At 43.6% G+C, this 12933-nt stretch overlaps 1 protein-coding gene across 1 annotated transcript in view; it reads right to left on the bottom strand.

The window, feature by feature from the left end:
• The window catches only part of SLC4A11 (solute carrier family 4 member 11), a gene marked incomplete at its 5' end in the record, with an annotated part of 88108 nt that overhangs the window by 25070 nt on the left and 50105 nt on the right, over positions 1-12933 (bottom strand). The window contains 2 exons of the mRNA XM_084264061.1: positions 4675-4759; positions 9594-9800. Of these exons, the coding sequence (XP_084120187.1) occupies positions 4675-4759; positions 9594-9800 (292 nt within the window). The remainder of the gene's footprint in view (positions 1-4674; positions 4760-9593; positions 9801-12933) is intronic.

The raw sequence follows: 12933 nt of genomic DNA, 5'->3' as shown, positions 1-12933 counted from the left end.
TTATACAGATTTGCAGCACAGCAGCAAGGATGTGTCTATTAAAGCCCTGATTTAAAATAAAAACTAAAGAAATCACAGTTTAATGCTGTGAGCACACAGTAATGATATCTGTTCATAGGTTTTAAGCCATAAAAACTCCAAGCATTACAAACTTCTGCTAATGCCCTCAAGGAGAGCTTTCGGTTATGTTTGTGGTTGCTGGACTCTGTCCAATTTTCTGAAGATGAACAGAAGATGAATCTTCCCTCAAGTCCTGTGAAGAGTAAATTATAGTACAAATGAGACTAAGAATTTAGCTGGAAAAGGAAATCCACAATTAGTGATTTTGGAGCAGAGAAGCCAAGCATATGCTCAGACTAGAGAAGTATGAAGAAACAAATCAATGGCTCAGAACTTTCCCTTCTTCTCTTGTTTCTTTCAGCCCATTTCCCAGGAAGCACTAGTCTCTTTGAAGGAGACATCCACAGACAAAACAAGATGATTTGATGCACCTTTAATGCATTCTCACCCACCACTAACACAAAGAGTGACTTCCAAAGCATCATAGCTGCCAACACAGGTCACGAGGGTCCAAAGCATCCAGCAAGTCAACCTTCAAGTGGCTGCTGAACTTTTATGCCAAGGTGATATTAGGAATGAAGGGCTGTCCCCATCATCTAACCTAGGGCAGCAGAGGCACCAAAGAGAAGGGGAAAAGCATACCTTCAATCTCTATTTTTCCTCCTCCCCAGGAATGTAATCCTGCCAAAAAGGGTGACCAGTGCAACAGCTGGAGGAGTCAAAGATTTGACATATGCCACAGCCAATCCACAGTCAACCTTTCAGCAGGTTTACTCTCTGTGCTATCTTAGACAGCCAGCCACACAAAAATTGCCTTCCAAATACCATTTTTACACTGCCTTCAAGCCATCCTTCTTAAGCATGCCTGCATTACACATCTTTGGAGATCTCCTTCCTGTAAAACACCAACACCAGATGCAGAGGATGCTGCCAGCAGATGCACTTGCCTTACTCATAGGAGCTGGCTAGGGACCCTCTGCAGGACCAAGGACAGGGAGGAATCCACATCTCCAACTGCACTAGCATAGAATGATAGAACTGTCTTGGTTGAAAGGGACCCTTTAGACCATCGAGTTCAACCATCACCCTAACCTGCCACCCACTGCTAACTAAATTATGCCCCTCAGCACCACATCTAACCATCTTTTAAATACTTCCAGGGATGGAGACTACACTACTTCCTTGGGCAGGCTGGTCTAATGCCTAACAATCCACCTGAGCACACAGGTCTAGGGAAACAGGGAAAAAAAGATAAACATCTCAGGTCTCCCCTTTTCCCTTCACCCTCCCTCCCCAAGAGGTGAAGGGGTACAGCAGAACGTAGCATAGAAGCTTAGCCTCAGGCACCTCAAATTTTCCTCCTAGGGCACTCCAGGCACTACATTTGTATTTATTCCTGGAGACTAAGGGTAGCAACTTCAAGAAGTTTCCACCTTTAAGAAGTTTCAGGAAATTTGTAGCTGAGTCCACACAGAATTCCTTCCTTCATTCAAATCAGCCTCAATATAAAAAAAGTCAGGAAGTTCCTACAGTTCAACTGAGTCTCAGAGTACTAATACTGATATACATATCTTTTAAGCCTATTTGACAATGTCAGGATGAAGTTCTGTATAAGCTTTAAGAAAGAAGAATCCCATGAACAAGAGGTCATTAAGAGGAACCTACATGCCACACTGTGTTACTCCTACCTCCAAAGGAAAATTACAGGTGTTTTTAGGCTTGGAATAATTCAATCATTTATCTTCAGATTCTATTTCTAGAAGAATCTTATTACCTAAACTCCTGGACCAGAAATTTAATAGAAAACCCTCACAAACTCTTCCTTGATCCTTGCATATTCAGTAAAATGTAGAAGATTTCTACAATCCAAAGCAGACCTAAAACTGACAAATTCCTAAACTGGATGAAAAAAACCAAGAGAAAGATGATTCCTTTCTTTCATCTCCCAAATCATGATGATTAAGAATAATTTAATGGCCAGCTTTGTGCAGCTTGTGAAGATGACCAATCCCACAGAAGTCCAACCGACCAAACATTTTCTGGCCCTACAAAAGTCCTATTATTTATCATCCCGACCTTAATCAGTTTATCTGTCTCAACCAAAACCCCAAGACGCTTCTCAGATTGGATTTAGAGACTCCAACCATTCAAAAAAGGCATCTTTGTAATTCAGAGCTCTTTGATGATGCACGTGTGGTTGTCTGGAGTGCAGATACTCGGATAGCTCAAATCCCCAATGTTCTGGTACACTGCTGCTTTGAGATGGTCCAGGAATTTCACATTCCTGGTCACCTTCGGTCTTGGTGGTTTATGACAGATGCTTTATGCTCCATCTGGTTTTCATTCCACAGATCCTTAAAGAATTCATCATAATTTCTGGTTTCTGGGAAGAAATGGCACATACTAATAGATAAAGGTTTTTAAAAATCCTCTTTCCCCCCATATCATATTTGGAAGAGTACAATGCTGCTAAGGTACTTCCCATTAGAGCTGCATTTCTTGAGTTTCACTGGGCATGTTCCTGCACCTTCCACATTGTATAGCAATGCATTGACACTTCTTAACACAACTTCAGTTTTTCACCAAGCCCACTTTTCTGCAATATTTGTAGTGCTGGATTCTCTTTATGACAGTATTTCATCACTCAGGGCAGGTGCAACCCTGAGGAACAATTCAAGTTAGTAAATCCCCACCTGTTGTTTAAGCCAAGCCTGTTCTGTCAGTACATTTGTTCACTGGAAGCTGACAGCCCTATGGCCAAGGGGCAGCATGCACAGGTTACTTTGGAAGCATGTACAGCCAGAACATGGACCTCAAAATGGATTTCCAAATCTGATGATAGTGTTGGCTGCATGACCACTGTATGATGCATTTGTGCCCTTGGAACCTGCTACACTCAGGACACTGACAACTGGAGGCAGAGCAAGCAGACACTGCTCTGTCTTGAGATATACATGGGTTCCCACAGGATGCTTCTCCCCAAACTGCAGTTCTGCAGCAGTCCTGTTCTGAAGTGCTTTAGTATTACTTGATAATTAACAGTTAGACTCTGACAGCCCTACAGAGCAACAGCAGTAAAGATGAAATGTCCTGAACACACTCCAGAGGTGTCCAGATTAGAATCCTGAGCCCCTACCAGATATAGTGCCAATTATTCACAGGTGAAGAAATATTTTCCTGTTTTATCAGACTCCTTGCTGCTACTCTGAAAATAATTTCTCATTACCCTTCTTCAGGATACCCTCAAATCTCTAGAGAATATGGCATCATCTTGACTTCAAACAGGGCCTGTCCTCCTATCACCTCAAGCCTCCTAAAAATAGTTTAATCCCAGCAGTTGCAAAGCACCTGGATAAAGCTTCCAGCACTCAACCATTGTGCTAAGCCAGCATCTCATCCTGTTTTAGTCTTCCCAGAGTGGATACCACTAACTGCAAAATGCTTTGTGATGGATGAAACTTCCCTAGTTGACAAAGCCAGATCATTGTGGGAAGCAACTACTCAGCAGCTCCTCCAGACACACAGCATCGTCATCATCTTCAGTGATCAGCTGCTGGCTGCTCAGCTATGTTCCTCTGCTGGTGGTGACCATACTTGTTGAAATGCAGAGCAAGACATACATCCATACCCTGCCCATTCTTACCCTCAAGCTTAAGTGGCTGTTGAAGGTGGCTTTCCAGTAGAATACTTTCCTGCAAAATGGGGCTCAAATGCATCTCATTTTCTTATGCAAACTCCAAGGGCGATAGCCCTCAGCAGTGGGGAAGACTGGGACACTGTGGCTTGAGCCAAGGAGTATTTAACAGCAGCAGGTGGCTGACAGCCCCAACATTCTCCCTGCCAACACTCTACATCTTTATTTTATGCAAACTTTCTGGGTTTGATACTCAAATACATTAACCAACCCCCCAGTAAGCTGTAGGAAGCTGAACATGTATTGACATCAGGCTGAGGCTCTGTAATCGTGGTTTGCCCTGAAGACTTCAAAGCCTTTAAGAAACTCTGAAAGTGAAAGTTTGAAAGCAAAAAGGGAGAAAGTGACTCTGAAAACCAACAAGGCCATTGTAGGAGCTATATAAAGAGTGAAACCTGAAGCTCACTATAAACACTGTTTTACTGCTCATCTGATCTGGCTACAGTGGACAATCTATATCCTGTGCTTCTAAAAGCACCGAGCTGAAGTTACTGCAGCTCAGATTTTGTTTAAGCCTTCTCAACTCCCACAGCATCACCATAATTGCTATTGATGCTGGCTTGCAAAGCCAGCAGTAAGGGCCTATTAGGCCAGTGCTGACTAATTAATGTTGCAATGAGTTGATCTGTGCCTACACACGACAATAATCAATCCATTTAATCGCTTCATTGCTTAATAAAAATTAAAATCCTCATCTACAAACAGCCAGAGTCTCAAGTAAAGGAACAGGGCAAGATTCTCATCTAGAGTGTGCCACGCTGCCTAGTCACAGGCTTTGGTCATAATGTTATTTTAAAGAAGAAATAAAGAGAGCCATTACAAGTATCAAAGAACACATTGAATGCACACTGTAAACAGGACATGGCACCACAAGAATTCAAAATCAGGCCAATGCTTTCAGTAAACATTGGCCAACGTACCGTCAGTGAAGTCCAAAGCGTACACTGGAAATCTTCGTGCAATGTCATCAGAAATCCCCTTGCCAACACTGAGAAACTCATGCAACTAAAGAAAGGAAGGAAGTGCTGTGTCAGTTTAAAGGCTCGTGTATTGTTAAAGAGATTAACCTCCTTATTCAATACCGATAGGAGCAAAACTGGTCAGTTTGAATAGGGCATTCAAATCAGATTTTGTCCTGACAGTGAAAATAAACTCTTTGAACTTCAATTTATACCCTCAAAAAGCATTGTAAAAGAGAACCTCCCCCAGATCACCCTGTTTTCCTCCCTCCCTTTCCTTTCCACCCCTCCCCTTCATATCTGCATCCCTGCTTTGCAGGTGAGCGAGCTGATGCACAGTGTGGAAATGACCCACAGAAAACCTGGCCAACAGGCAGGATTAGAACTTGGGGTGTTGGGATATTTACCCATGGGGTAAATATCAGGTCAGAGATGCCTTTCCCATCCTGCCAAAGTCTTTTTTTTTTATTATTTTAGAGACCACTGGAAAAACTCCTCCCCAAACCCATGTGAAGTCTCTGAAAGGGGCTCCCCCTAGCAAGCGCTCCATTCCTCAGCATTGCTACAGAAAGTGAAGAGTTCAAACTGATGTAGTAAGGGAACTAAGATCCTCTACACTTCAAACTCCACCAAATTAGGAACAAGCTATAATAACTTCCCATAAAACCGTAATTTCTGACCATTAAAAGACAGTAAGATCATTGTGAAGGGGTTCCAAAATCCCAACATATTTCCTTCTGTTTCTAATTCAGGGGCCTGTAAGGTGCAGTATGGTTTCTTTAGTATGATCTGCTGCTCACCACAGGCAATAAGGAGCTTTTCAGAAATGTGACAGCTGCTACTGACTTACAGCCTCCCAATTCTCAAAACTACATCCTTACAGAAACCACATGGAAGGCATCAGAGTAGGCAACACTTGCAAATGAGGCACCTGTCAGGTTTTTTCCTGTTATCCTCAACTCAAGAGTACACATACTACTCTGAAAGTCAAATGCACCTCTATATGGTGCTAATTACCTCAGGTGCCTCATCTATAACATTCCATATGTTTGTTGCAGAACTAGACACAGAAGGCTTAGAACCTCCTCTAGAGAGAGCGTGTGGAAGTCACAGATCCAAGATTTCAAACCAGGATGGGCATCTTCCTTTGGCTGCTTTATGTAGAAGCTGGTAAGAACTGCTGCTTTAAGAAAGGACCTGACACACAATGCTCATTTAACAAGGTACACAACTTTGGCTTTTCTCATGGGACTCACCTGCTTTGCAGCATCTGGAAGATTAGAGCCATAAACAAAAATCAAGGAAGCTTCTTCCTTAGAAGGAATACACTGGGCACAGCAAACACTAAGGTTTGGTGTGCAAGAGATACATCAGAGGACCAGATCCTTTATCTGTGACTACACCTGTATTACTTCAGAACAGTTCTAACTCTCTGACCTGAACAAACAGGATGAATAGACACACCAGCAAAACACCTGCATTTTATGCATTTCTGGAAAAATTATGATCTTAAACCATATTTAGAAGCATATTTAGACATCAAAGCCACATGCACTTGAAAAGCAATTTAATTTCCCCTCCTTCCCCCCCAGAAAAACATTCCTGAAGGCACAAGTCAGCCAGAGAATCACAATAGCTGTAATGACTAATATGTTTACTTGTCTTGCTACAGTGAGTATGGGGAAAGTGATACTCAGGGTATCTCATTTTCTGGGGAAGACGACACATGCTTGCTGCTGGCCTGGGGCTGAGTGTGGGGTGTGGAGGGAAGAGGCATTCATGCTCATTGCCGGTTTGTAGGCAGCAGTGAGCATGCAGAGAAGCACTGCCTGGTTTCCAGTCTCACAAGGCAAATTTGAGAGAAGGGGGGGCAGTGATTTATGTCTGAGACCCCTCGATTCCTTCACGTATTTATTTCTGCATGTGTGCAAGTTCAGCCTAGGGTGAGGCACGTGGATGTCAAGCTAAGCCTCATCAGTGGCTCAGTATGGGGAATGCTGTTTCTTCTCTACAGCTAATCCTCCTCTTCACTTTCCTCTCTGCTCTACTAACCTCATACTCAACTTGGGTTGCACTAAGGAGATAAAAGATCAAGTGTGTGACCTCTGAAATTAATGCTACCTTGGTTTTACTTTTATCTAGCAACCTACTCATGATGCATCTTCACTGTTTAACTCTGCTCCAGGTGTGTTTCAGTCTGACTTTTGCCTCCTGACATCTGAACGTTCCCTTTATGAGGATCCCAAAAATCTTGGGAAGGCAACTACTGACTTCAGTCTTGCCTTTTTTGATCTACTTCCTCATACACTTCAGTGTTGGACATTTATTGGATTGACATTTCCTGCTTCCTTCCCATTCAGTGGGTCAAATTTAGCTGACCTATTGGTTCTCCTCTCCTATTCATGGTGGCACCTCTCCTATGGCCCTGTTGTCTTTTTGATGTAGCATCCTGATACTAGGCAGCCTATATCCAGGAAGCCAGAGCTGCATTCCCTACCAAGCTTAAGGCTTATGAGGCTTTAGGAACTGCAGCTCAGGTACCCAGCATCAAATCCTCTCCTATTCTCCTCTGCTACAAGTCCTTCCAGTGCCTTGCCCATGTTGCTCCTAATGTGCTAGGGAGAAAAGAGCAGCAGTATGAAGCACACACACAAAAAAATCCTAGATCAAGTTTATGAATTTTCTACCTTTCATTTTATGAATGTCTCCAAGTCTCTTGCCATAAAAACCAAAAACATTCATAGAGTCAGAGAATAAACTGGCACCATGATTTGTACTATGGGGCTGCTTCACGACTATTTTATACAGACCAGTGATACATGTTATCCTGCTAATGCTGAGCCAATACAGCCCAGCCCTCTCAGCAAATCTACACAGGTATCAGACAGAAAAAAATCACAGCCAGAAAGAATCACAACTGTTAGGGGCTCCTCCAGGAACAAAATCACAATTAGATGCCTCAGTAAACAAGAGGATTTCAGGTTGACTTAATGATGACTGAGTACGTAGCCTTGCCTAAATAATCCTCTGGGATGAGCCAAAGCAAACTGTCTGCTGCAGGCACAGCATGGCATGCAACTCATACCCCCTTCAGTGTTTTAGTAGAGACAAAACTGAGACCTTTCAAGAGTCTCACTTGCAGACAGAGCATGAGGCCTTTTCTACCCCATCACTGCAGGATCAAGGGGATAAGGGAGGCAGATACTTATGCTACCGAGAGACTTTACTCTCTGGGCTCCTCCTGAGGTCTCACCTGTAATAATACAGCAGCTCCACATTCAGGTATTTATTTCACTGGGGTGTCTCACAGGTTAAATTTATACCCTGGTCTCATGTGAGTTTGTGCTTATATGAAATGCTTCCTTTCTAGAAGGCAGAGAGGGAGGAGATGCTGCTGGAGATAGTTCTCTCAGGAACTGAGGAATGCAGGGTATGATCTCAAATCAACCTCACTTCTCCAGACAAATCTTTGCTTGCCAGGAAAAGAAATACCTATCCCAGCTCTTAAGGTCTATGCTGGCAAGGCAAGGTGGGGACAGCTTCTTCCAAGAGACATGAGAAAGCAGTTACTACTGCACAGGCTGTGTCTCCCAAGAGTTGAAGGAAAAAACATTTTGAAAACAACAATTTACCAAACCCAGACAAAGAATGGTCAATGCCAAGAGCACATGCTTAAGAAACAAGTGTCACAATCTACAACACAGGGTCAGAGCTGTCACAAGTCTGCCTGGCCAAGGCTTCTGGCCCAGAACAGCAGGTAGGAGCCATCAGGGCCAACACCTACAAGCTCAAGGTTGCATCCAGCCCTTCCACTAAAACCACAGAGTAGAAAAATCCTCTGAAGACATTTAGAAAAGGCAATTTTTAGGAGAAGACAGAATCAGTCACATATTGCTATCTCAAATTCCTTTGAAAAATCAGTTGAAAAGGGTTAAACCTGCTTCACCTAAATTGCATTGCTGCAACTGCTCCAAATATCACTGCTCTGAATGACAGGTTTAAAGAGGATTTCAGGACTTGTTCTGCAAACTTAAGAGCAGGTACAGGGTCTAGAAAAGTTCACAGTGCTACCTACAAGCAAGGGGATTCTACAGGAAAAAACACAAGCTTTGCTCATTTCCAGATGTGCAGATCAAAACCCCTTAAGTCTATTCCAGGAAAAAGGTGATAAGTTAACCAGCTTCTGCACTGTAGGCAGCCCAAAGCTTTAAGATTCCGTGTTATTCAGGGACAGGAGCAGCAAGCTAGAGATGGCACAGTTTATTTTTCAGGTATGTTGTCTGATTAAATAATGAATGTCTGAACGGAAAAGCAAAGCTATGACCAATACACAGGAAATTCCAGAAAAGAAAGCTGAGTTACAGCATTTCCCTCAGACTTTAAAATACAAAGCAAGTAGCATTTTACAGAGCTACAGATCAAACAGTGAGAAGGCAGGCCAAATACTGACAGGCAACTTTTAAGTGTAATTACTGTTCAGTGATGGCCAAGTCTTTTGGCTGTAGGAAAGACAAGCAGCACCTTCCTTCAGAGACTTCTGATCGTAAGGATTAAGTACCTTGGACTGACAACACACAGTGATCCATTAATCCCATCCTTGACTAAACATCTGGAATCAAAGTCCTGTAACCATTTCAACCCCCTACTGCTCTGCATCCCTTCAGCACCTGCCTCTTTCAAGTGCTTTGTAAGATTTACAGCAGGAGCCAAGGAAGGTAGACATACAAACAGCAGCCATCTGTAGAAACCTCAGTGCTGAGAGCTTACTAGGAGAGCTCAATGGGTGCAAGCAGCACCTGTTCTCCTTACCCAAACCCCCTTGCATTTATGCATTTGGATACCTCTGAAGCAGGGCCATGGAAGATGTTGGCCAGCCTTACCTTGAGTGGCTTAGGACCATGCGACTTGTGGCCATCGCTCATTGCTGAGGGTCTCTGGTTAACCACCGTCAACAAGTGGCGTTGGTGGACTAAAGCTTCCTTGAACTCCTCTTCAGTTTTGGTTTCTAGGAGCTTCTGACGAAAGGTTATGTCTGAAAACATTGTTGCAAAGGTCCTTCCCACTTCTGTAGCTGTTTTGGTACTTTTCTGAGCAGAAAAGATGACAGAAAAAGCCTTGTAAGTATGTTTACTTTCACTTCTGAAAGGTAAACCCACTGATTTACCCCACTGGGCACCATCTGAAGAATCAGATGCCTGGCTTCCAGGACCCCAGACACACCAACCACAGCAGGATCCCGTGAGGGCATTGACATACAGGACCTGACCAGAAGTACTAATCAGTCCTACTTGATTAACTTCCCAAAACTCAAAACCAAATCATGCTGAGCACCCATTTTATCGCTGGTCTTCTGGCAAAGGTTCTAAGACTAAAATAATCAGGGCCTTTGCTATCCTTTAACATCTCAGCATTTACTGTTTCTGGGGTGGAAAGACACTGTAGTCAAGGTTTCTTCAGGTAAAAATATCCTGATGTCTTTTCTGGAAGTCTGTGATTATTGTGAGCATCTGCTTCATCAGCATCCTATTTTCTGAGCACTAAAACTCAATTCAGTTGGCCTCTGGGGCAACCAGCAGCACAAGTGGAGATTTAGAGCTCTCAGCTAAAGTAACTACTGGCACAAAGAAAAGCACAGACAACAAGCGTCTGAGCATGCACACAAACAGCAATGTCTGTCTTCAAAGAGCCTGGAAGGGACAGGAGACTCACAATCCTGACAAAGGAACAAATGCCTGTTTGGAGGCATTAACATTTCTGTGAGCCACAGGCCATCTTTAGCAGAATTCAAGCCCACTTTCCCATTGCTTCAAACAATTGGAAATTAGATAGAAAGGGAACAGCAAAGGAGACAGAACTTCCCAGGTCTGCACAAACCATCAGTTCCAAGCTCTGCAAATCCTGACCTGCACATCTGCTTGTACCACTTTGGTCTGGACAGATACTTGCCAAGGTAAAGCTATGTAGAATCATAACTCATTAAGAGCTCCTTTTGATGCAAAGTTTTACCACCATCACCCCCCTCCCCCCACCACACTGTAGCAACACTCAATACTCATCATACAGCAACTGCTACAGACACCAAAAAACCCACTCTCTTTTGCACAGCCTCCAAGCTTTTGGCTTTACTGTGAAAAGTAGTAACAAGTAATTGATCCAAGTTACTTTTTATGATTCATAATAAAGCAGATGAAATATTTCTTTATGAACAGAACCAAATAATTCACTTCTGCTTGATGCAGAGGCATGAACACGTGGGAAGCACTCTACTAGTTGCAAGGACATAACTCACTGCACTGCCTTCTCACCTCTAGTCCATCACCCCCACTCCACCACAGGGAATAGCCTTTCAGAAATGCCTGGCAGAACGTATCCAATTTAAATTTCTAGGGAAGGATTTGGATTTCAGTGAAGCTAATCTGCTCTGGGAATTGCTTTTACAGTTTGTAAGCTTTGTCCTTTCAAACTGAACCAGCCTGGATTTGCTATAACAGGGGACACACCTCTCCTTTCACCTCAATGAAGGAGCAGTCCTTGGGCTGGACACTGCATGGGATTACTTCAAGATGCCCAGTGCTGCTGCCATTCTTTGCTTTCCCAGAGAGATCACAGAATCATAGGGGTTGGAAGGGACCTTGAGAGATCATCAGGTCCACCCCCCTGCCAAACCAGGCTCCCTAGCTCATATGAATGATTTCAAGGAAGAATATAGAGAATAGCAAGAGAACAAGTGTTTTCCATCCTCCATACTAGAGAAGGCCACCAGATTCCTCAGCACAACAGATGCCCATTTTCTGCACTTATTCCACCCCTCTCCAAGCAAGGCTCATTTAATCTCTTACTGCCAGCAGGTTAATTATTTTAACTGCTGCACCAGAAATACGTACTTAGAGCTGGCTAGATAAACTCATTTAAAATAGAAAGCATATTGGCAACTGCAGCTCTTCTTGGCCTCCCCTCCTTTTCCTTAATTTGATGCTGTCCATTGGAACTGCAAACTTCCAGGATAAAGCAGATGCAGAGCTGTTTGCTGGGTGCTTTGCACGTAGCTGACTGGAGAGAAGCAGACTGCCATACAGCGAAGGAAAGATCAATGCCATTGCATTGGGTTCAGTGGTTTGCCTGCTGCTTTTCACGAGGAACATCAATATGTTTTCAGCCTGTTAGGTTTGAGATCTATGCCAAAAGCATTGAACTGCTCAGCTGGGAAAAGATCTGCCAGAAATCCTGAGGAATAAGGAAACACCAGGATTTCCATTTAAACAAAGGTGGCGGTGGAGGGGAGGAGACAGACCGACCAGACTAGAAGGTCCCAAGGTTACACAGATAGCATTGAAGAGCAGGAAATTGAGCCAGGATATGTCCTGTTCCAGACAAGGTCCCCAACCTCTGACACCTCCCAGAAGCACAAACCTAGTAGCCTCAAGGTGTAAACAGCCAGCTTAAGTGTGAAAAGGTCTTGAGCTTTGAACCATTCAGCCATTAGCTAGAAGAACACACCATCTTGATCAAGCCAGTGCTTTCTAGGAAGACAGGATAGCAATCCCCAATTGACCCTGATGCCCCCCATGATATTGCAGTAAATGTGTACTACTATGTCATTTGTTGGCCTTGTCTACACCACAGAGCCAGTAAGTGCACTTAAGCAAGTTTTAACTGTGCCATTTTGAGAGCCAGAAGCTGCAGAAACATATCCCAAAGGATCTCAGCACAGTCTGAACTTAGAAGCATGCCAGCTCCCAATAATCCTACCTGTACCACAATAAAGCTCACAAAACTACATCTTCCTGGCTGTATCAGTTCACCTACTAACACTGCAATTGGGGTTGCAGCAGAACTGAGGGTCTCATCAAGAGAGTTTGCTGGGAAACAACCCAGACCTTTGCAGTTGGGACATCAGCTACAGACTCATAAGAAGCCTTTGCAAGTGAAGCTTTAACCAGGAACGGCATTCTTTACCTCTAAAAAAGGAGCAGCTAAACTAGTAAAGCTTCAGGGTAGGAGGGATCTAGAGAGGCAACTCTGGCAGAAAGTGTCTGGGGACTACAAACACTTGATCTGCAGTGTTCTCCTCCTGGTCAGGCTAGAGGCCATTCTCTGGTATGAAATGAGGACACAGCTGACTGATGTACCCCTCATGGACACTTATAATAAACTATCCTGACAGCAGCTAAGATCTCAGGCATGTTCCCTTTGTGGTTTATAATACATTGCCACTAACTC

Source organism: Gallinula chloropus (assembly GCF_964237585.1).
Source record: "Gallinula chloropus genome assembly, chromosome: 4".
NCBI lineage: Eukaryota > Metazoa > Chordata > Aves > Gruiformes > Rallidae > Gallinula > Gallinula chloropus.
Note: the sequence above shows the minus strand (reverse complement) of the source record. Positions and strands in the feature narration are given on the sequence as shown.